Source organism: Dromiciops gliroides, chromosome 1, assembly GCF_019393635.1.
Source record: "Dromiciops gliroides isolate mDroGli1 chromosome 1, mDroGli1.pri, whole genome shotgun sequence".
In the NCBI taxonomy this organism is placed as follows: Eukaryota; Metazoa; Chordata; class Mammalia; order Microbiotheria; family Microbiotheriidae; genus Dromiciops; species Dromiciops gliroides.
In genome coordinates, this window is record NC_057861.1 from 267666037 (window position 1) to 267688142 (window position 22106).

At 38.0% G+C, this 22106-nt stretch overlaps 1 protein-coding gene across 2 annotated transcripts in view; it reads right to left on the reverse strand.

The window, feature by feature from the left end:
* Nucleotides 1-439: 439 nt before the first annotated feature.
* NSMAF (neutral sphingomyelinase activation associated factor) overlaps nucleotides 440-22106 on the reverse strand; it is a 75412-nt gene continuing 53745 nt past the window's right edge. For both annotated transcript variants that reach the window (XM_043972900.1, XM_043972893.1), the window contains 10 exons: nucleotides 19716-19824; nucleotides 17824-17882; nucleotides 13606-13673; nucleotides 12231-12298; nucleotides 11629-11752; nucleotides 11153-11236; nucleotides 9388-9538; nucleotides 5711-5813; nucleotides 5483-5592; nucleotides 440-1695 (listed from right to left, as the gene is read on the reverse strand). In XM_043972900.1, the coding sequence (XP_043828835.1) occupies nucleotides 1601-1695; nucleotides 5483-5592; nucleotides 5711-5813; nucleotides 9388-9538; nucleotides 11153-11236; nucleotides 11629-11752; nucleotides 12231-12298; nucleotides 13606-13673; nucleotides 17824-17882; nucleotides 19716-19824 (971 nt within the window). In that variant the 3' untranslated portion in view covers nucleotides 440-1600. The remainder of the gene's footprint in view (nucleotides 1696-5482; nucleotides 5593-5710; nucleotides 5814-9387; nucleotides 9539-11152; nucleotides 11237-11628; nucleotides 11753-12230; nucleotides 12299-13605; nucleotides 13674-17823; nucleotides 17883-19715; nucleotides 19825-22106) is intronic.

The following is a 22106-nucleotide window of genomic DNA, read 5'->3' on the forward strand; positions in this document are numbered from 1 at the left end:
GCATACTTGAAGATAAGATCAGTATTTTGCTAGTCATAGATAGGAAATGCTTGTGGATGGATAGCAAATGCTACCACCCCCTCCCACACCTTTCCTGGACACTCACAAGCCCCAGCTTTGATCAGAAAAAAAGGATGGAGAGGATATAAGGTGGAGGTGGATGGGAAAGAGAAAGGACAATGGACCAACTTAGGAAATTAGGGAGAACATACTTGCCCAAACAAGGGTTGTCCTTTAACAGGGGGCTAAATGTCAGGATTACAGACATAAAATATGAGGGGACCTTACAGGTCACCTTTCTCAATGATCCTACTGTCACTCAAAACAGTGACTCTTTACATGTCACACAAGAACCACTCAATATGCACACATTGTTTCTGACCAGAACCAGCACAATTTAGTTTAATTTCCAACCTACCTGCCTTATTTTAAGACATGCCACTGAATAAATTTTGGATGCTCCAGAAAGTTATTTGCTTGTTGTTCAGTTGTTTCAGTCCTGTTTGACTCTTCATGATGCCATTTGGGGTTTTCTTGGCAGAAATACTGGAGTGGTTTGCCATTTCTTCTCCAGCTCATTTTACAGATGAAGAAACCAAGGCAAAATTAAGTGACTTGGCCAGGGTCACACAACTAGTAAGTGTCTGAGGATGCATTTCAACTGGGGTCTTCCTAACCCCCAGAGTTGGTGCTCTAACTGCTTCTCCAGAAAAAATATCCTCCCTCAAAAGGATGGCTTACTACAGCTATGAGTATTTTTAAAAGGGCAAGAAGTATGGGCCCCTAAGGCAGTTCCTAAAGTCTATGAAGTGGTAATGTTGGAATAAAAAGACAGCCTTTTGTGTTTTCAAGTCCAACTTCAAATAAAAGTCTTTGCATCAAGTTTAAATTTGTCTGCTAAATGACTGCAAATAGAAGATTCTTTCTTTACAGAAAAATAACTTTAATGTCATCATAGAAAAGATAAGACAAGCATTTGAGATGACAGGCATGATGAAAATACAAACCATTCCTATAAATAGTAAACTTACTGTATTTTAATTAAGATTATGTTTATGTGTCTCCAGGTTCTTACTTAAGAGTCTGGGTATAACAGGTTACTCACATGGAATAGCCACTCCTTTAAAACAAAAGTAGCAATGCTGGTAGGGTAATGGGACTCAGACATAGCAGAGAAGAGAACACACATCTCATAGAAAACTTTAAACTGTGTAGGGTTTCCTGGGCACTGTGCCCTAACCCCTGTTGTCTCTCAGCCACCATCCTTGCCAGTTTTAAAGACTGATGCTCACTGGACCTTCTGACCATCCAGATTATCATCATTCTTTCCTATAAATAAAGATTGTAACTTTTCCTCCCTAATAATACCATGTGTAAGTCAAATTGTGGCCTTTATCCACCTTAAAAGATGGTAATTAATGGCTTTTAATGAAGTCACCATGATTTAGAAAGTTATTTTAAAACTATAGAAACTTTCTATTTGGTCAAACTTCCAACTGCTATCATTGCACATTCACCAGTCCATTTTTAAAAAGTTTGTTTTAAAAATACATTAGCTCTGAAGAGTTCAGTTTGAAATTCAAATGAAGAAAAGGCACTTTTAATATTGCAGCTTCCAAAACATGATTTGTCTGTCTTCCCCTCCTGTAATAATGCTGCTACACTGTTCATTCATCCATATACTTGTCACAGCACCTGGGGGGAGGAGGAAAAAATGTCTTTGACTAGTTAATTCCTAAAATGCTAGGGAAACTGTGATCAACAGTACATAAAATTCATCTCTGATTTATTAAATGCTTCACACTGGACCTCATCCAATAGGAAAAATCTTTTTAAAAAACCTTTTCATTTATTTAGAATATTTGTTTAGCCATTCCAATTGATAGGTGTCCCTTCAATGTCAAATTCTTTGCACCAGGAAAGAACTGCCATAAATATTTTTTCTAAATATAGATCCTTTAACTTTTTGGTTTTTATCTCTTTTTGGATACCAACCTAGTAGTGCTACTACTTGGTCAAAGAGTATGCATGATTTTATAGCCCTTTGGCCATAGTTCCAAATTGCTCTATAAAATGTTTGAATCAGTTTACAACTCTACCAACAGTGCATTAGTGCCTGATCTTTCCCATATCTCCTACAACATTTGTCATTTTCCTGTGCTGTCCTATTAACCAATCCAATAGGTAAGCAGTAGTACCCCAGAATTGTTTTGACTTGCATCTTTCTAATAATCAGTAGTGAGTTAGAGCATTTTTTCCCATATGAATATAGATAGCTTTGATTATTTTATCTGAAAACTGTTCATATCTTTTGATAATTTAATCAGTTGGGGAATGGCTCTTATTTTAATAAATTTGACTCAGTTCTCTATGTTTGAGAAATGAGGCCTTTATTAGGAAAATCTGCTTCAAAAACTTTTCAGTTACTATTGTTAATTGTATTTCTCTCCATTCCATTCCCTCCCCATGACATTTACTCTATTCTCTATCTCCTTTCACCCTGTGCCTCCTCAACAGTGTTTCGCTTCTGACTGTCCCCTCCCCGAATCTGCCCTCTACTCTATTACCACCCCTCCTTATCCCCTTTCCCTCCTACTTTCCTACAGACTAAGACAGACTTCTATACCCGATTGAGTGTGTATGTTATTCCCTCTTTGAGCCAATTCTGATCAGAATAAAGTTCACTCACTCACCTGCACCTCCTCCATCTACCCCTCCACTGTTAGCTTTTTCTTGCTTCTTTTATGTGAGATATTTTACTCCATTCCACCTCTCCCTTTCCCTTTCTCCCAGTGCATTCCTCTCTCACCCCATAATTTTATTTCTTAAAGATATCATCCCTTCACATTAAACTCACATCTATGTCCTGTCTAAATATACTCCATCCAATTCCCCTAATAATGAGAAAATTCTTATGAGTTACAAGTATCATCTTCCCATGTAAATTCTTTATACAGATAAAAAAAAAACCTGAACATCTTTCATTTTAAAAGTTTTGGGTTTTTAAAATTGAAAAAATAAATAAAATGAGAAATTTTCTTCTACCTGTTTTCCTCAAGTTAAAAAAAAGGCAGGGGCAGCTAGGTGGCGCAGTGGATAGAGCACTGGCCCTGGATTCAGGAGGATCTGAGTTCAAATCCGACCTCGGACACTTAACACTTACTAGCTGTGTGACCCTGGGCAAGTCACTTAACCCCAATTGCCTCACCAAAAATTAAAAAAAAAAAAGGCAGTGTGACAACTGCAGGTGCATTTATATGTATATGTGTGTGTATGTATGTTTATCAAACTGTGACACACACTGACTCTGAGGCTCTAGGCAAGTCTCTTACCTCTGGTTGCCCCAGGCAACTCTAAAACTGTCAGTTACAGAAAAGGTGTTGATCTGCACTGGTGGAAGGAGTTTCCTTATCTGGGAGTCCCACAAGTCCACCTCCAACCTCACCCCCACCCAGCTTAAATGCTGATGGGGCACCTATATCTTCTGATATATACCTTATACTTCTCTCCAATGAATATTTTTTAAAATGTAGCTAATCGTCAGGTTCCTGTATACATTATGGAAGTTGAGTATAGAACAGAAAACAAGGTTTTCTTTACTTTCCTGTCATTTTTCTTTTCATCATCATACAGTCATAAAGAGAATTAAAAAAACAAACTTTAAAGAAGTCTCTGTTGGAACCATTACTTTTGATGTCATTTTTCCCATTTTCTATAATTAATTTTAGTGTCTCTTTATCAAAAATAACACTGACAACATATAAAGCATATGTAGACTATTAAAAAGTATAGACTTAGGGGGCAGCTAGGTGGTGCAGTGGATAAAGCACCAGCCCTGGATTCAGGAGGACCTGAGTTCAAATCTGGCCTCAGACACTTGACACTTACTAGCTGTGTGACCCCGGGCAAGTCACTTGACCCCCATTGCCCACCCCCACCCCCTGCAAAAAAAAAAAAAAATTCTGGGGAAAAAAAAAGTTATAGACTTAAAACTTTTCCTCTGGGCTAGTCTGCTACTGTACATGGCCAAATGGAGGAAGGAAGAAGGGAAATTCCCTTCTTGTCCACCCGCCTCCCCTCCTTCAAACATAGCCCAACTGCTGTCCCTGGGGATTAAACCGTAAAAAGTTGTCTAATTTTTGCTCATCTAATGAGGTTGTTCCCTTTAATTCCTTCAGCAAACTGTCCGAATATATCATAAAATAATCAAAGCATAGAAGCATTTTTGCAGCTAGTTTATACCTTGTTAAGACCTTGTGATTGATTCTAATGGGGGAGAGAATTAAATTTTTCTATTCTCTTTTTTTTATTTTTAATTTAATTTTTTTTTTTAGTGAGGCAATTGGGGTTAAGTGACTTGCTCAGGGTCACACAGCTAGTAAATTTTAAGTGTCTGAGGTTGGATTTGAACTCAGGTCCTCCTGAATCCAGGGCCGGTGCTCTATCCACTGCACCACCTAGCTGCCCCTCTATTCTCTTTAATAGCTGATAACAACAACAACAACAACAACAACAACAACAACAACAACAACAACAATAATGATGTTATATGCTTTCATCAAATAGATGCTTTTAGGTTTGCAAAGTCCTTTATGAATATTATTCCATTTTATTCTTACAACAATCCTGGGAGGTAGGTGCTGTTGTTATTTCCATTTTACAAAAAGGCAAACAGAAGTTAAGTGAATTGGCCAGGGTAACACAGCTACTAATAGTGTCTGAGGCCAAATATGAAGTCAGGTCTTCCCGATTCGAGGCCTAACACTCTATCCAGTGTGCCACTGAGTTATTTTACCAACTCCCTCCCCCATTACCAAGAATATGAACACAAGGTATTATATTAACTTTAAAGAGAGTACCTGGGGGCAGCTAGGTGGCGCAGTGGATAAAGCACCGGCCCTGGATTCAGGAGGACCTGAGTTCAAATCAGACCTCAGACACTTGACACTTAACTAGCTGTGTGACCTTGGGCAAGTCACTTAACCCCCATTGCCCCGCAAAAACAAAAAAACCCAAAAACAAACAAAAAAAGAGAGTACCCCCTAATAAGACAATAACGTCTTTCTCTAATTGAGTTATATGGGGAACAACATGATTGGCTGAGCAAACTATCTAGGCCCCTGGGGACTTGACATAACTATCTTATGGGGAGTCCCAAGATTTAAAAAATTCCAAGCTTCATTGTTTAAGGGAAACACAGCAGGAGAGGCTTGTGAGCTATATCATAACGAGTGTATAAAACATCAGCTGCCCTCTGGAGAGGCAGCCCACAGGTAGGGTTACATTCAGATGAGATTTATCCACTTTCACACTGGGAGCTAGTTCAGTGGGAACATTTCTAAGATGAAATTTCAAGGGATCATGAAAGACAAAGCCGGCTTTCCGCTCCTGCCTGAAGAATAAACATTGATTTTCTTGAGGCAGGGCGAGATCTGCGGAGCTTACGAGGACAAGTACATAGGAGACTACAGACAAGGTTTACCTGTGTGGCCCTGGATTCTTTCACTAACTCTTGCTTCCATAAGGTCCCAAACGAGCAATTCACCAGACTCGCTTCCAGCTAATACACAATTTCCATCCCAAAGAAAACACCTGCAAAAGTAATTTGAAAACAGTTTAATTTTGAAGTAAGACATAAAGTAAATGCAGTAATTAAAAATCAAAAGTCAAAAAAACAGAGCTTCATCACAAGGATCTCAAAGAAACGTACCTCTGTGGATGCTCTGAAGTCATAGACGAGATGAGCATTCCTGTCTGTACATCGATTACCTTGAGACAGCCATCTTCTCCTGTACTGAGGACATGACGACTGTCTAAAGTGATATTTTTAGTAGGCAACATTGTAACAGGATGGTTCTTTAAAAGTTATTTTAAGTCATTCTGAAGAATTTACTACCCAATCCAACTACCCTTCCGCTGTAATCAATCTTGTAGATCAACCTATTATACTTAATAACAGGGACTGACTTCTTTTCCCTTTGAAATTTACTCTTCCCTAGGAGTATTCTCCTCCTACTAGTCATTCTTCAGGCTTTTAAGTCTCTTTACTTTTTCTTGAATTCTAATTATGGGCAGGAAAGCTTAGCCTTATATCTTCTGTTCTTTACTGAAGAACTGATCTAATCTCATGACTTCAGTGACTACATTAATGACTGCTAATGTGTTACCTCTTGTCCTATCTTCTTGCCCTAGTTCCTGTTTCATCAACTCTGTTTAATAGCATTTCCACTTGGAGATGACAGTGGAATAACTCAACTTCTAAGACTGAACTCATCTCCCCGCAAAGCTGATTACCCCTCCCAATTTCTTAAGTTTTGATGGCATTATCATTCTCTTGAAATTATCTTTGTTTATTCTAGGTTCCCATTACCAACCACTTCTCACACATTAATCACGCCAACAGTCTGCTGGCTGCCCCTAATTTCTCCATATTCCAATGCAGTCTGCATAATTCTTTCAGATTACACTTTTAAAAATGCATCTCTGGGGGCAGCTAGATGCCGCAGTGGTTAAAGCACCGGCCCTGGATTCAGGAGTACCTGAGTTCACGTAACACTTAACAGTTAGCTGTGTGACCCTGGGTAAGTCACTTAACCCCCATTGCCCTGGGGAAAAAAAAAACGCATCTCTTACGTTTTTTCCTCTGCAAAAATCCTTCTATAATTGTCTTTCCCCTTCACCATTGTGAGAAAATGGGATTTGGTAGATACTCAAAGGCCCACCTTGAGATTAATCTAAACTGATTGAATTAAGTGAGAGTGATTGATTTTGCTGATTAGCCTACTTAAAGTTAATTAGATTGTAACCACATCTGGCTGGCCCTTAAGAAGGTATTGTTCCCAAAAGCTAAGGACTTTGAACTCACCATGAGACCACCTTCAAGTCCAGTGAACCAATGGATTTGAAGCAGTGTGTAAGGACCACCTCTGCTTTGGACCTATAAAAAGCTTCCACACTCAGTTTGCAGGAACAGTTCATGGTTTGAAGCAGGCTCATGGTGGAGTACTTGAGGAAGAACCAGACCAGGCTGGAACTCTAAGCTAGATAGGCCTTTTCTTAACTTTCTGAACTCCATGTGTTTTCCTTTTTACTAAGACCTAGTATGCTTTAATAAATGCTTAATGCCCAAAGACTGGTGCTAAAGCTTCTAAATTAAGGCGGCCACACAATTAGATTTTAAACATCACACCATCTAATCTAAATCCTTGTCCAATTTCCGGAAGTCATTCAAAATGTAATCCTACCCTATTTCCCCACTATTTATCAATACCGCAGTCTTTTCTTTGGCCTATAAGCAATGCCAAACTTATGGCTTCCTTCTTGCTTGTTCATCAATCAAACAACTAAATTAACAAACATTTATTAAGTACCTATCATGAGGCTAGTACTGGCTTAGTTTCTGGGAATGGAAAAACAAACATGATATAGTCCCTGGCCTGGCAGTTTACATTCAATTGGAAGAAATGACATGTGCACTTCTAAAGCACAAAAGCACATACAAGGCAAATTCCTAAAGAAGCAGGGCAGGGGAGGCAGCTAGGTGACACAGTGGATAGAGCACTGGCCCTGGATTCGAGAGGACCTGAATTCAAATCCAACCTCAGATACTTGACACTTACTAGCTGTGTAACCCTGGGCAAGTCACTTAACCCTCATTGTCCCAGGAAAAAAAATGGAGGGAAGAAGGGGGTGGGTGGGACAGGAAACTTGGAGTGGGACAATGAGGAAGACTCATGTAGGAGATGGTGTTTGAGTTAAGCTCTGAAAGAAACTAAGTATTCTAAGGGGCACAGTTGAGAGAACATGCATTCTAGGTAAGGGGAAAAGTTTATGAAAAGGCATGGAGATGAAACGTTTTGTGTGAAGAACAAGTTTGTCTAGACCAAAGAATATGTGGTAGAAAGTATCACCTAGTGAGCCTGGAATTATGGTGCTGTAGGGAGGAGCCATGTTGGGAAGGGCTTTAAATGCCAAATGGAGGAGTTTGTATTTGACCCTTGAGGTAAGAGGGAGCCAATGGAATTTAATAAGCTGGAGAAATACAGGATCAGACGTGTGTTTTTAGGAATATCACTTTGGCAGCTGCTTGGAAAATTGATCAGAGAAGGGAGAGACATGTGAGGGCCTGAACTATGGTGAGGATCATGCAGGTAGACCAAAGGATAAAGATGTGAGAGATTCTGTAGAGATGACATTGACAAGACTTGGCATATGTGGGACAACTGAAAGTACAGAGGGGAGAATGACTTCTAGACTGTAAAACTTGCTGAGTGGAGGAATGGTGGTGCTCTTGGCAGAAACAGGGAAATAAGAAAGAGGGATTGGTTTTGGGTTAAATATAAATTTGGTTCTCTATATGGAAAGGTTGAGAAATATATGAGACATTGAGTTTGAAATGTCTAAGAGGCAGTGAGTAATGTGAATCTGGTACTCCGAAGACTATGGTTGGCATCCCAATTAAGGAGTTATCTGTCTAGAGATTGATATATATATATATATGAACTTGTGAGATCATGAGGTCACTAAGAGAGAATCCCTGCCGCTCCTCTGACCTGCATTGTTCTTTCCAGCTATCCAGTTTCCTAAATGCAATCTTCCCTGACTTTTCATTGATATTCCTCTCAACTCCAAGGTCTCTGAATGGCAATATACATTTTAAACTGTCCTGTAATGTGCATTATTTATTTATAATATATCAATCTTCTTTTCCTAACTAGATTTTAAGTTCCCCAGCAGTCATAAATCCTGTTTCAGATACATATTAGCTATATGACCTTGGCCTAGTCAATCAATCTTTTTGAGTCTCAGTTTCCTCAACTATAAAATGGGTATATGTGAATACAGTCAGAGGATTGTTATACAGATCAACTAAGATAATGTATATAAAGCACATTGCAAACTTTTAAGAACTAAATAAATGTCAGCTATTATTATTAACCTTATCTATATTCACCATAGCACCTTGCCACTCTGTTGAATACACAGAAAGTGTTCAATTAATACATGTTGGGATAATTTTCTCCTAAACTTGAAAAGAAGGGTAGGAATCTAAACACAGGTACATAAAAAACAGTGGTTAGTCTTAAAGACCAAAAAAGCTTAACCAATTAGTTACCTGGGTAAGCAATGAAGGACTGCAAAGACGAGTTATTGAGACAAAGGAAAAAATGCTGAGTTGACCAGTGAGTATGGGTTCATATATACCTTAGATTATTCTTCTTGCAATGTGAAAAGGGCATAATACATCCAATATGGCCTCCCATATGGATTAAGATCTAATCTTATTTTTGTACAAAAGTAAATGGGGTATGTGATTTAACAGGGGCCAGTAGGGTGGGAGACAGGGGAAAAGGGGATTCCAGCCAAAGAAAGAAAAAAGATACATACCAGGACTAAAAGCAGCATTATACACAGTTCCTGAGTGACATGATATTTGATGTAACATAGTGGCAGTAGTAAGGTCCCAAATATTAACAACGCCTTCTTTGGTACCCGACACTAAGAGTGTACTCGCAGAATTTAAACTGATTGTATCTACCTAGGAAAGGAAGTACACTGATGAGCATCCCACATAGAAATGAATAGGCATATGGGGCAGCTAGATGGTGCAAGTGGATAGAGCACCTGCCCTGGAGTCAGGAGGACCTGAGTTCAAATCCAGCCTCAGACACTTAACACTTACTAGCTGTGTGACCCTGGGCAAGTCACTTAACCCCAAATGCCTCACCAAAAAAAAAAAATTTTAAATGCTAGAAATGAATAGGGATAATGACATTTCACTATGGAACTGATTCAAATATTTAGCTTTAATGTTAGTCACTTGACTTTGTACTATTGTTCATACTTTTTCCCCTCTTGGTGTGGTTAGTACAGATATTTCCTAAGATCATCCTCTCAGAGGATGCTCTATTTCTTAAAAATTAGAGATTAAGCCTTTGTATGCTGCCAGAGATGAAGTGATGCTGGAATAAATGTGATATTTTCTTGAAAACAAACTGACGTTATGCTCAGAAAAAATAAATCTGTAAGAAAAAAACCATAGCAGCTGCCAAACTGTCTGAAATATGACTAATTCCTGATAGAGATGGATTATATAAAATGCCATCTGACAGAACAGGCAAATCAGCAAAGTTTATAACCTTTTAATAACCATTTAATAATAACCATTTAAAAGCTTCAGTATATATACATTTGTTGACCAAAAAAAATACAGGTAGATGTAAATGTACATCAACATATTTCCTATACACACACACACACACGTGTATATATGTGTGTGTACATTATATATGTGTGTGTGTGTGTGTGTGTGTATAAAAAGGGAGTATAACATAATGAAAGGAATACCAGCTTAGAAGTTAGGAGATGTGGGTTCCAGTCCTGGTTCTTCCAACCCCTTATCGCCACCCCCACCCCCACCTATGACCAGTAGCATGTCAATGGGCAAAAAAATTAATGATAAATCTCAGCTTCCTAGAGGCAGGTAGGTGGTACACTAGATAGAGAGCTGGGCCTGGAATAAGGAAGACCTGAGTTCAAATTGGGCCTCAGACACTTAGTAGCTGTGTCACCCTGAGCAAGTCACTTAACCCTGTTTGCCTCAGTTTCCTCATAAATGAGTTGGAGAAGGAAATGGCAAACCACTCCAATATCTTTACCAAGAAAACCTCAAATAGTAGGACATGACTGAAACAACTGAACAACAACTCAGTTAAACATTTGTGCTCTAAGTAGTTTGTGATGGTGTCTGAAAGCTCTATGCTGACTTAAGAATCCAACACTATAAATTTCTCCTCTATCTTCTGTTGGATGGATGATAGAAGCAGTGAAATATGCAAAAAGTATGCAAAGAGAAGAGAGACAAAGAAGTCATGGGTTAGGTACACTTTTTTTGTGGGGGAGGGGGGCAACGGGGGTTAAGTGACTTGCCCAGGGTCACACAGCTAATAAGTGTCAATGTCTGAGGCTGATTTTGAACTCAGGTCCTCCTGAATCCAGGGCCAGTGCTTTATCCACTGTGCCACCTAGCTGCCCCTAGGTACACTTTTAAAAGGCAAATAACTGTCACCTGAAATAGCAAAAAAAAAAAAAAAAGAATTTGAAAAAACATGTTTTGTGTGTGTGTCTTAATTTCATTCTTGTGCATACTCACACTAACATCATGTTCCAACTCAGCTAGCAGTTCAAAGTGATGTTTTTTGGTCCCTGTCATCTCCAAAGGAACACAGGACCACACCTAGGATGTAAGCATAATTAAGTATTCACTAAAGGTACTGTTATTGTTTCTACCTCTAGTTGGACTAGCTGATCTCTGAGATTTTCCCAGCTCAAAAAGCATATGCGTTCCACAACCTACTGCTGATGGTAGATATCTTAAGTAAATACAGAAATCATGGTACTTTGCTATGGTTACATACTATAAGAAACCCAAGGAGGCAATACTGTATTAGATGTCCTGAAATATCACTGAATACTTGGTAAAAAACAAAAAAACAATCCAATAGCAAATAAACATTTAAAAAAAATATTAAGATGACAATCAGTAGTATAAGACTTGTCAGTATTCATAATATTTCAAGAGCTTTCAGTTGTACACACACACACACACATTTACATACACACACCAACCTTTACTGTGGAGTCCCAAGATGCAGAATAGAGCCTGTTGTTATGCCAAGAGATTTTACTAACAGCATCATCATGTCCCATTAGTGTGTCTTGCCGTCTTCCAAATGCTATGGAATAAAAATAGCTTAAGAGAAAAGATAATGAGCGTTATTAAAATATCATTTGAGACAGATTGTATGGCTTTTTAAAATACATACTCGAGAAACATTACATTGTTAAATTTTGGATCTACTAAGTGATTTACAAAGCTGAATCTAGTTACAGATCACTTATTCCTGACCTGACAGACCTCCAACTTTAAAATATGAATGAAAAACATAAAGACTAGGTGATTATTTCATTTGGGCTCAAGCTTCAGTGTTGGGGACCCTACATTTAACAGTATTTGGATTTAATCTGTGAATTGCTTACTTTTTTCTAACAGTATTACCTCAAAGTGTTTTTCTAATATGTCCTATTTGTACACTTTAAAAAGAATGCCACAATTTTGTTTTTCTAAAATGAGGGGGGAAAGAGCCCCTTCAATTTCAATCTGCATCCTTCCAAGGCCTTCAGTGTAGTTGGAAATATCATGTATTAAAGCAAAATGCAATAATACTCACACATTATTATCCCATGAAGAACTTATGACAGTGTTATCTCCTGGTAAAACTAAACAAGATGATAAAGCCTGAAATTTGTTAAAGAAAAAAAAATTTAACTTTAGTGATTTACAGATTATTCATAATGCTTTAACACATGGAGGTACAATTTCATAATGCGGCTTTCTTTTTCTTTTTGAAAAAACAAAACAAGAAAAACAAAAAACCCCAGCCATGTATATTCTGTGTTCTATACCTTATTTACTTAACTGTTAATTATCCTTTAAATTACCCATCTTCTTTATTAACTAATCCCACTTCTCCTCATTGCCCTCTCCCGGCCTCTACCCCCTTCCCTTCTCACTAGACTAAGTAAAAAAACATGAGCACAACAGATATCTAGATATGATATCAACTTCTAAAGACATTAGCACATGAGGTCCTACTTTATGGAGAAACCATTTAGTCTAACAGTTTAAGAAAATGATATACAAATTACTAGAGCTGTAGTGGAGAAGTTATTTCAATAGAACCAACCCAAGATAGTTGGTCAGCTAGAAGAACCACATAACTGAGGGTACCCTGCCCTGCCCCCCACCCTCCCGCCTGACTGTTCAGAGAGCCTGGATGATATGGGCATCAATAACTCCACAATTTCTGATGAGAGGACTACCCATCTTTATCAACAGCACTGCCACTCCCTCCTAAGATTACTTTACCACCTGTTCTGTCTCTATGCCCCACAATCCCTCAGCACTACCATCAACTACGCATGTAACATATAGACCTTTGGATCTTCCCATTTATTCTATTGTGATGATTTTATTCTGGGCCTCGCTGTCTGTCCTATAGCTAAACTTTGTTTTTAGGTGTTATCTCTCCCAATTAGAACACAAGCTCCTTCAGAACAGGTACTTTCTAGCTTTTTCTACTTATACTCTTCAAAATACAGTCCAGTGTATGGCACATATTATGTGTTTAATTGTTGCTTATTCATTCATTCATTCATTCACATACTTACTTCTAGATTAAATACAACAGCATTAGAAAGAAAAAACCCTGAAAATGAACTAATTTAATAATCTAGCCCATTATACAAAATGATTTTCTGTTGGGACAAATGAAAGAGAAATTAAATATAGTATCAAGTCACTATAGATAACCAAATTACTAACTGTACCCTGCTGTCCATCAAAACTCAATTAAAGGGGGCAGCTAGATGGCGCAGTGGATAGAGCACCAGCCCTGGAGTCAGGAGTACCTGAGTCCAAATCTGGCCTCAGACACTTAACACTTACTAGCTGTGTGACCCTGGGCAAGTCACTTAACCCCAATTGCCTCACCAAAAAAAAAAAACAAAACCCTCAATTAAAAATGAGACTTAAAATTAACTCACCATATTTGAAAATGATATACTTCTTTGGAGTGTTTTGGATTCCTTAGAAAACATCTTCAAAGTTGAATCTAATGTAATTATTATGAAAGGAAACATATGTGAAAGAACTTTAAAAAAATCTTTTGTTGATATTGCTTATAAAAACTATTTTAACTTTCATTTTAAAAATAAACATTTTTATTTAAAGGTTTGAGTTCCAAATTCTATCCCTCTTTCTCTCCCTCCCTGAGACAGTAAGCACTATACATGTGTAATTATTTAACACTCATTTTTAAGAATTTTTGAATTTTAAATTCTCTCCCTCTCTCCTTCCACCCTCACTGAGAAGGCAAACAACTTGATATAGGTTATACATGGGCAGTCAGGCAAAACATGTTTCCACGTTAGTAACATTGCGAAAGAAAACACAGATTAAAAAAACAAGAAAAATAAGGAAAATAAAGAAAAAGCATGCTTCAATCTGTATTCAGACGCCATCACTTCTGAGAAAGAACTTTCTATCAATTAAAGCTACATAATGGAAAGGGCTGCCTCTTGAAGGAGTAAGGTTTCTGTCCATTGAAATGTTTGTTCAAACAGAGGCAGGGTGATTATCCATCATAGATATTGTAAGGAATTCATGTACTAGGTAGGAGGGGGGCCTAAATGACAACTGAAGTCCTCATCAAATCTATAATTCTATGATTTGTCATTTTCTGCGAAAGAAAGCATTTAGAAAACCAAACTGAAATGTTTTTTTTCACATTTCAACATGTTCAAATTAAAAATCTGAAAAAAGCTAATAACAGAAATGAGCTCAAAGGCAGAAAGTGAACTTTTAAAATATGTTTAACTTGTAGTATGTTACATGTTCCACCTAAAATATAAGAAACCTTGAAAAATAGTTTAGTAATATTTATGGTACAATTATGCCTTGGCAATCTTGGGAAGGGAGCCCTAATTAAAGGTACCACTAATTTCCTAAAGGAAAATCATTCAGAGGCATATATTATTCTAGCTTCTAACTTATTTTCTTATCACAAACTTTTAAATATTTCTCAAATCAATTTATATCTTTTTTTATACCGCTACCCCACCTCTCTGACCTTTGGCACATGCAGTATTTGAGACTTATACATAAAACTTTAACATCAAAACACACAACATCAAAGTTGTGAGAATACTGTAGTCTTTGTATTTTGTTCTATATGCTATAACTTAAATGGAACTATTAAGAAAATAACCATATTGAAATTCTTTGAAAGCATTTACATATTTTGTATAATGTAGGAACTTCTCTGACACTAATTTCAAACAAAACAATGAAATGCACTGTAAACAGACAGTGAATTCCTTCCATGAAGCTACTGTCAAGCCTTCCATCTGTCCTACCTGGATGCTTCATTATGGCCCTGAGGAGACCCTGGGTTCTCTGAGGTTATCCCAGTGGAAAACAAAGGCCAACCAGGCTTCAAAGATGGGTCTGTCAATGGACTACAGAGCTGCTGTCCCTAGAGAAGTGTACTGACCTTCAGAACTCAGCGCCAATGCTGGCCACAGGCTGAGAAATTTTTCATTCATGGGAACTCTCAAAGGCCATATACAAAGTTAAAAAGCAGCTGCAAACTGTCATGGTGGAAGGAGTATCCACCCAGAACAATGAAGTTATAGATCATGACAATACTGAAGAAGACAGAAATCCTTACTGTGCTTTACAACCACTTTAGGGTGGCTGAGAGTTATGGATATGGACAGTAGACCTTCCACCACAGGGTCCAGATGCCAGCTCACAGGCACTCCAACCATGCTTTTAACATGGTTTACTTTTAGAATTCAAACCACAATCCTTTGGTTCTTTCAGGATTATATATGTTATATTTAGTAATTAATGAAACGTAACAAGATAAACAAAGAGGCAGTAAGGCAAACAAAACTATAATTTTCTTTCTATAATTATCTAGAAGACAGTTTTCTTATGATCAAAAATTTTTACTGTGTAATAGAGGTGATAATGTCAAAGATGAATATAGGAGTTAACCTAATATATGGTTTTTCCTGGGCTTTTCCCTGTGGCAAGAAGATTAGTTATCAGGGTTCCCTGCTATGTGGGCCTGGCCAGCTTTTCTTCAAGTCCTATCCCAAATAGGCTAAGATAGTTTAAAGGGTACTGAAAATGTCCTTAAGACTTGTTCCCTGAGGTTTCTGAGCAAAATTCCAGCATTATACCAACCAGACCACAGGATGGCTACATCCTTACTAAATATTCCACCTGCTGTGACTAAGTAAACTTTCTTTTGCTCACTGTTAGATGGAAAAATATTATATTTTTGTTTCAATCTTGAATCTGAGCTACCAGACTGACTACTACTTCCCCATACTCAAACACATTCAACAATGAAAATAATAACTGACTGTTCAGGGTGTATTAGGAATGTACAGATCAGTAATGTGGATTTTTTTTTGGGGGGGGGGGGAGGCAATTGGGGTTAAGTGACTTGCCCAGGGTCACACAGCTAGTAAGTGTTAAGTGTCTGAGGCTGGATTTGAACTCAGGTACTCCTGACTCCAGGGCTGGTGCTCTATCCACTGCGCCACCTAGCTGCCCCAGTGGATTTTTTTTAAAAGGAGGAAATAAAAAAATAAAAGTTTTCAATTTGTATATATCTTACTGACAAATCAAAAAAGCATAATAATACTTAGCTAAACTTTAAGATTCAAGAGCTTAGAGCAAGGAATGTCAAAATTTACAAGCTCATGCAAAGATTAAAAGAAGGATCTCAAACTAACTGTGTCAGACTATCTCAGCTAAGGATACAAACAAGGCCTTATTTAAAGATGCCTTTGACAGTATAAAGACTGGGGTTATAGCAAAACACAAATGAATGAAATCCTGGCAAAAGATCACTGCTTCCTTCTCTCATAAGAACAGCCTTTGTATAACTTGGAAGACTAAAGGAGCCTAGTGAAAAATCAGTGTTTAACTTCCTTTGACTGGCTTTATAATCACGTCTGTCCTCTGTGGGAATTTGCTTTTGAATAGCTGAAGTAGGCATTTTTGTGCATCTAAGAGGAACCAAAAAAATTATGAATGATAAAACAATGTGCTAAAAATGATCTAATAGCAGTATATTGGCTTACTTGATAGTGTTTGGTAGAAAAGTGTAAGTTTCTGGATTAGTGGGGAACAGAAATAATGTTTAACAGGGGAGAGAGCCAAAAAATAGGTTGCTTAATTAAAAGTATCTTTCTTAAAATTAACTTTCCAAAAATCTAAAAGAACAGATAAAATCAAGATACCATGGAAAGCAGAGGTGCTCACATATATATTTTCTTACCTCAGTACATCTTAGAGATGGTAAAATTATATAATGTAATTTTTAAAAAAATGTACCTATTAACTAGCTATTTCAGAGTATTTCAGTAATCTTGTTAAAATATACCAGTATAAGGGCAGCTAAGTGGTGCAGTGGATAGAGCACCGGCCCTGGATTCAGGAAGACCTGAGTTCAAATCTGACCTCAGACACTTGACACTGACTAGCCGTGTGACCTTGGGCAAGTCACTTAACCCTCACTGCCCCACACACACACAAAAAAATCTGGTCATCTATCTACTAAAGCACACTAAAGTATACCAGGTATAAATGATAATGACAACAGATGGACAGCACGCTCTTTAAACAACTTCCCTCCTTCCTTTTTGTAAGAATTGTTTATTTTTGTCTTCATGATTTCATTCCTAACAGCCTTCCATTCTTCCTGGCTGACTGATTTTGGTAGAGAGGGAATGCTCCAGAAGCTGTCCCCAAAAATTAACAAATTAAATGGGACAGATGAAAAGGCTTGAGTGCGCTTACTCTCTGGGTGATCTTGAGTAAGTCATTTTCTCTAGGCCCCAGTAACCTCCTCTGTAAAATTGCCTCTGAGGTCCCTTCTGCTTCTAGACCCAAGAGTTTATAACTAAGTTGCAAGCTAATAATGGATAATTACCACGTATGGCTCAAGAAACTGTTTTTAAACAAAAAGCAGAGATCTAAGTTAAATCAGAAAAACAAAGAATGTGTAGGAATTTCTGCTTGTCAGCTCAACTCAGGTCTATGGCAAAGCAGTACAGAAAATAGTCCTCTGAGACTTGTGTTCTCTGCTCCCCATGTAATGGAGTAAGAGTTGGGAAAACTGAATTTCAGGTTTAGTTATGTTGTTGGGATTCACCTCTCCATTTTTACATCATGAGACGAACCTTGAGATGTTGTGAAGACTGAAGACCCATTATAAGAGACTGCTATTCCAGTAATTGCCCTGTTTAAAAACAATTTTACAGATCAGTTATCATCCATATTTGTAAGGGTTTTACCCTGTCCTGCTTGCTCCCCTATGTCCTGCTTGCTCCCCTATGTCCTGCTTACGCCTCCCTAACCTTTACTCTTCTTTTTGGATGCCCAACTCTTTTGTCCCAGGCAAATTTACTAATGGTTGCTCAATTACCCCATGACAGCTTGTATCCTTTTGCTCTACAAGTATTCTAAGGCTAGGAAACATTTCTCTTCCAAGACACGAAGCTAGCTGCATTCAAACAATCATTCACCTAGTTCTACTTTCTCCACACTATCTTTCCTAAGCAGGAAGTGGGAAATTTTTCCTACCCTACTGAACTGAAATGAATAAGTATGCGAATTTGCCACTAGACTTGCTATCCTACAGTTCTACAATGTTGTAGGTGTCTGTACAGTTGCCTGTGTTTCCACATGTTCTTTGAAAGGTTGATTACATTTGCATTGTCATCTGCTTGGAATAAAATAACACAGAGCTACTGCGTTTAAGATGACACTTTACCCATGGCCATTGGCCTTTCTCCTCTCAATCATTTCTCTGGCAATGGTAACATTTGTGCACTCCAATGAATGGCATCCATTTGAGGCAGATAAGAGAGCCACAGGATTACAGGCTATGGCCATGGAACATCTATCCTGTGTGTGCAAACATCTCCAGTCTTGGTAAAACCAATGAATGCTCTTGAGTTCACCGGCTACAAACGCATTCAATAAAGGAATTCTGATGAAATATCCAACAACCTAAAGTTCCCAATGCCTAAGATGCCTCCTGCATTGATCATACGAACTCCTAGTAGAAAATCAATCTTAAAGCATTCCTGATGAGACTTACGAACACAGTATAAAGTCTGCCACCCACAATTACTATTCAGCAAAGGCCAGCACTATAGCTTCCTTCTCCTACTTTCTTCCTCCCCTGAAAAGTGATAATCATAATTCCTAAACACATATCTAGAGGGACTGAGAGAAGGATAGAGAAGTGGAAAAGGATTTTAATCCAGAAGGCCTGGGTTAAAATCCTGGACAAGCCACTTACTGTAACCTCTATGACCTTGGGCAAGTCATTTAACTCCTGGATTTCAGTTTCCTCATCTGTAAAATGAGGGAGTTGCATTTGATTATTTCTAAGATCCTTTCCAACTCTAAATTTATGGTTATAATAATAATGGATGATTACCACATATGGGTCAAGGTGGAAGCCTTGACATCTAGGTGTGGGGTCTAAGACATAACAACATACTTTAATTCCCTTTCCCACACCTCCTCTCACTGAAAGCAGGAAAGTACTTGGGAACCTAAACATCAAAGAATGTTAGAGCTGGAAAAGTCCTGAAAGATAATCTAGTTTAAGCCATTTTTTAGAAAAGTAAGAAAACTGAGGCTGTGGGGTTTAAGTGACTTGCCCAATGTGACATAGCTAGGCAGTGACAAGCATTAGGACCCAGTTTCCTGACAGTGTGCGGCTTCTTGCCTGAGAATTGTAGGTTCTAATACTTACTCTTCCACTGATTTACCTATGTAAGTATATCACATCTCTCTGGGTCTCAATTTTTTCAACTATACAATGAGATGGTAGAACTAAGTTCTAAAATCCTCTCAGCATTCAGCACGGTAATCCAAAAAATGGAGTCAGGATCACGTTTCAAAGACCTTTACCCTGGATCACCACACATATCTTGGGGATGGAATGATAGCTTTTCTTCATTCAGATGAACATGGGAAGAGGTTAACAACATAGGCTTCAACATCCTAACTTTTGAAAAGTCCACCAGCTGGCCAATATTCAAATTAAGATTCTTACTCTTTGTGAATTTTATAGTTCTCATGAAGTTTCAGTTTGGTGATGTTACTCCAGGCAAGTGTTCTGCTTTCCTCAGTCAGATCTTCAAATGACTCTTCACCTAGAGAGACTAAGTTATTGCCAAGTTAGTAATAACTAAAAAAACCAACTACTTCCCCTACCCCACTCCACTCCCCAAATCCTTAATGGCTCTAAATACACCTGTTATCTCTCACAATACTTTATTATTGCAATTCCCAGGGGGAAATATAAGCAACAATGTGACCAAGTTCTAAATTCCTGGATCATATCCTGTGAAGACTGGATTTTTTCAGCTTTTATCACTGGGTTAGGAATGTTGTCTCTTACATTTGCTAACCTTCAAATTCAAAGGTCTTCCCCCCCCCCCAACATTCATTTTCCTTGACCTGTCTGAAGCATTTGCTACTATCGGCCATCTCGCTCTTACTCCTCTAGGTTTTCTTCCTTCCCCTCTAATTTCTGTCTTCCTCCTAACCTCTTGAGATAGCTTTCACTAAGATTCTGTCCTCAGCCACCTCCTATCTCTCTCCCTTGGCAATCTCATTCATTTCTACAGATGGCTTCAACTATTACCTCTACATGAATCATTTAAAAATCTTTATCCACAGCCCTGACCTCTAAGAGACAAACCTTGTATCTGAAGCTGTTTACAGGACATCTCTGAGGTAACATCTGAAAATTCAACCTGCACCAAAGCGAGCTTATTATATTTTCCCCAAAATCTCTTCCTCCTTTTCTGACTTCTCTATTTCTATCAAATGCCTGCTTCTCATACTCCAGAAATGGGTGTTATCTTTGACTCTTCCCTCTCCTCACACATCCAACTAGTCACAAACTCTTTTTAATTGTTCACTCCCATTGTATCTCTCCCAACCACCCCGTCCCTTTTGTTCCAACTGCTACCATCCTTGTACAGAACTTCACCATCATGCATCTGGACCACTGCAACAGCTTTCTAAAAGACCTGTCCCCCCTCCCCACCCTTGCTCTACCTCTTTCAATCCATCCGATCACATCATGGCCAGACGAATATTTACTTGTTTGTTTGGTCAAGTTTTGCTCAAAGTCCTTTAGTGGCTCTTGATTCCTGACTTAGTAAAGTCTGCCCTCTTTACCTTAGCATATAAGGCTAACTACAATCTGATGTCTTACCTCATGCAGCTTTCATGTAGTCTGTACTCCAGCAAAGCTTGACTAGTCATCACTCCATAAGTCTTCATCTACTATTGATTCAGTGCCTTTATATATGCTGTTCACTGAATAAAAAATGGTCTCCTCTGCCCTTTATCTGCTGAATTCCTACCTAGTCTTTAAAAACTAACTCAAACTTATCACCTGTTCCATGAAAGCTTTCCTGATCTTTCCATTCTCTAACTTCAGAATTCACACAGCACTTTTACACCCCTCTAATGCATTTACACAAATTATAACACACAATAAATAATCTGTCATATTCCTCTACTAATCTGTATGTTTGATAAGGACAAGGGCTGTTTTCTCTAAACGTTGTATCTTCTCCAATACATCAACACTATAGGTACTTGAAAAATCTTTTATTTGAATTGAAATGAAAAATATGAGGTAAATTTCTCAAGAATCCATTTCATAGCCAACAGTATTTTCTTGCACACAGCCATGTCTGGTTGAATTTCCAAGGCAGCATGATTTATTGAATACAACGGATCTGAAGTCAGGAAGATCTGAGAAACTATGCAACTCTGGACAAATCACTTAACCTTCCTCAACTTCCTCATGTGTAAAGTAAAAAACCTGGATTTTGTGACACTAGTCCTTTTCAGATCTAGCCTGATGATCCTATAAAGGACTTTTTTAAGTTTTTTGATTACTAGCTGCCTTTGTTTGTTTATTCACTTTTCCTCTGGATTCCTGTTACATTAAGTTGGCAGTCTCTTTATTTTTGCTTCCCTGATGGGTTGGAGACACTCAACTTTCTAAAATAATTAGTTTTAGGTAGTAGGATCACATGATAGTGGTTACTGAGAAAATGACTAAACATCAATGTGTAAATATCACCATCAAGTAATCCTATGTATAACTGTAAAACTTGACATTTTAAGAGCTTTATAGGCTCATGAAGAACAACAAAATTCACTAGATATTACTGAAAAAATATAAGAGAAATCTGTGAAAGGGCAGTGTGGTATTTGCAATCTATATACCTTGAATGTGCCTGAAAAATATTCTAGGAAATGAGAAAGAAGGAACATAAGAAGGTTACTTATGTAACACTTACCACAGTGCTGGGCACACTTAATAATTATTTATTGAGTAAAATGATTGTGTCTCTTGACCCACAAGAAGGAATGGAATGTCAGTTGTTGCTGAGTTCATTTCAGGCTGCATGGGGGA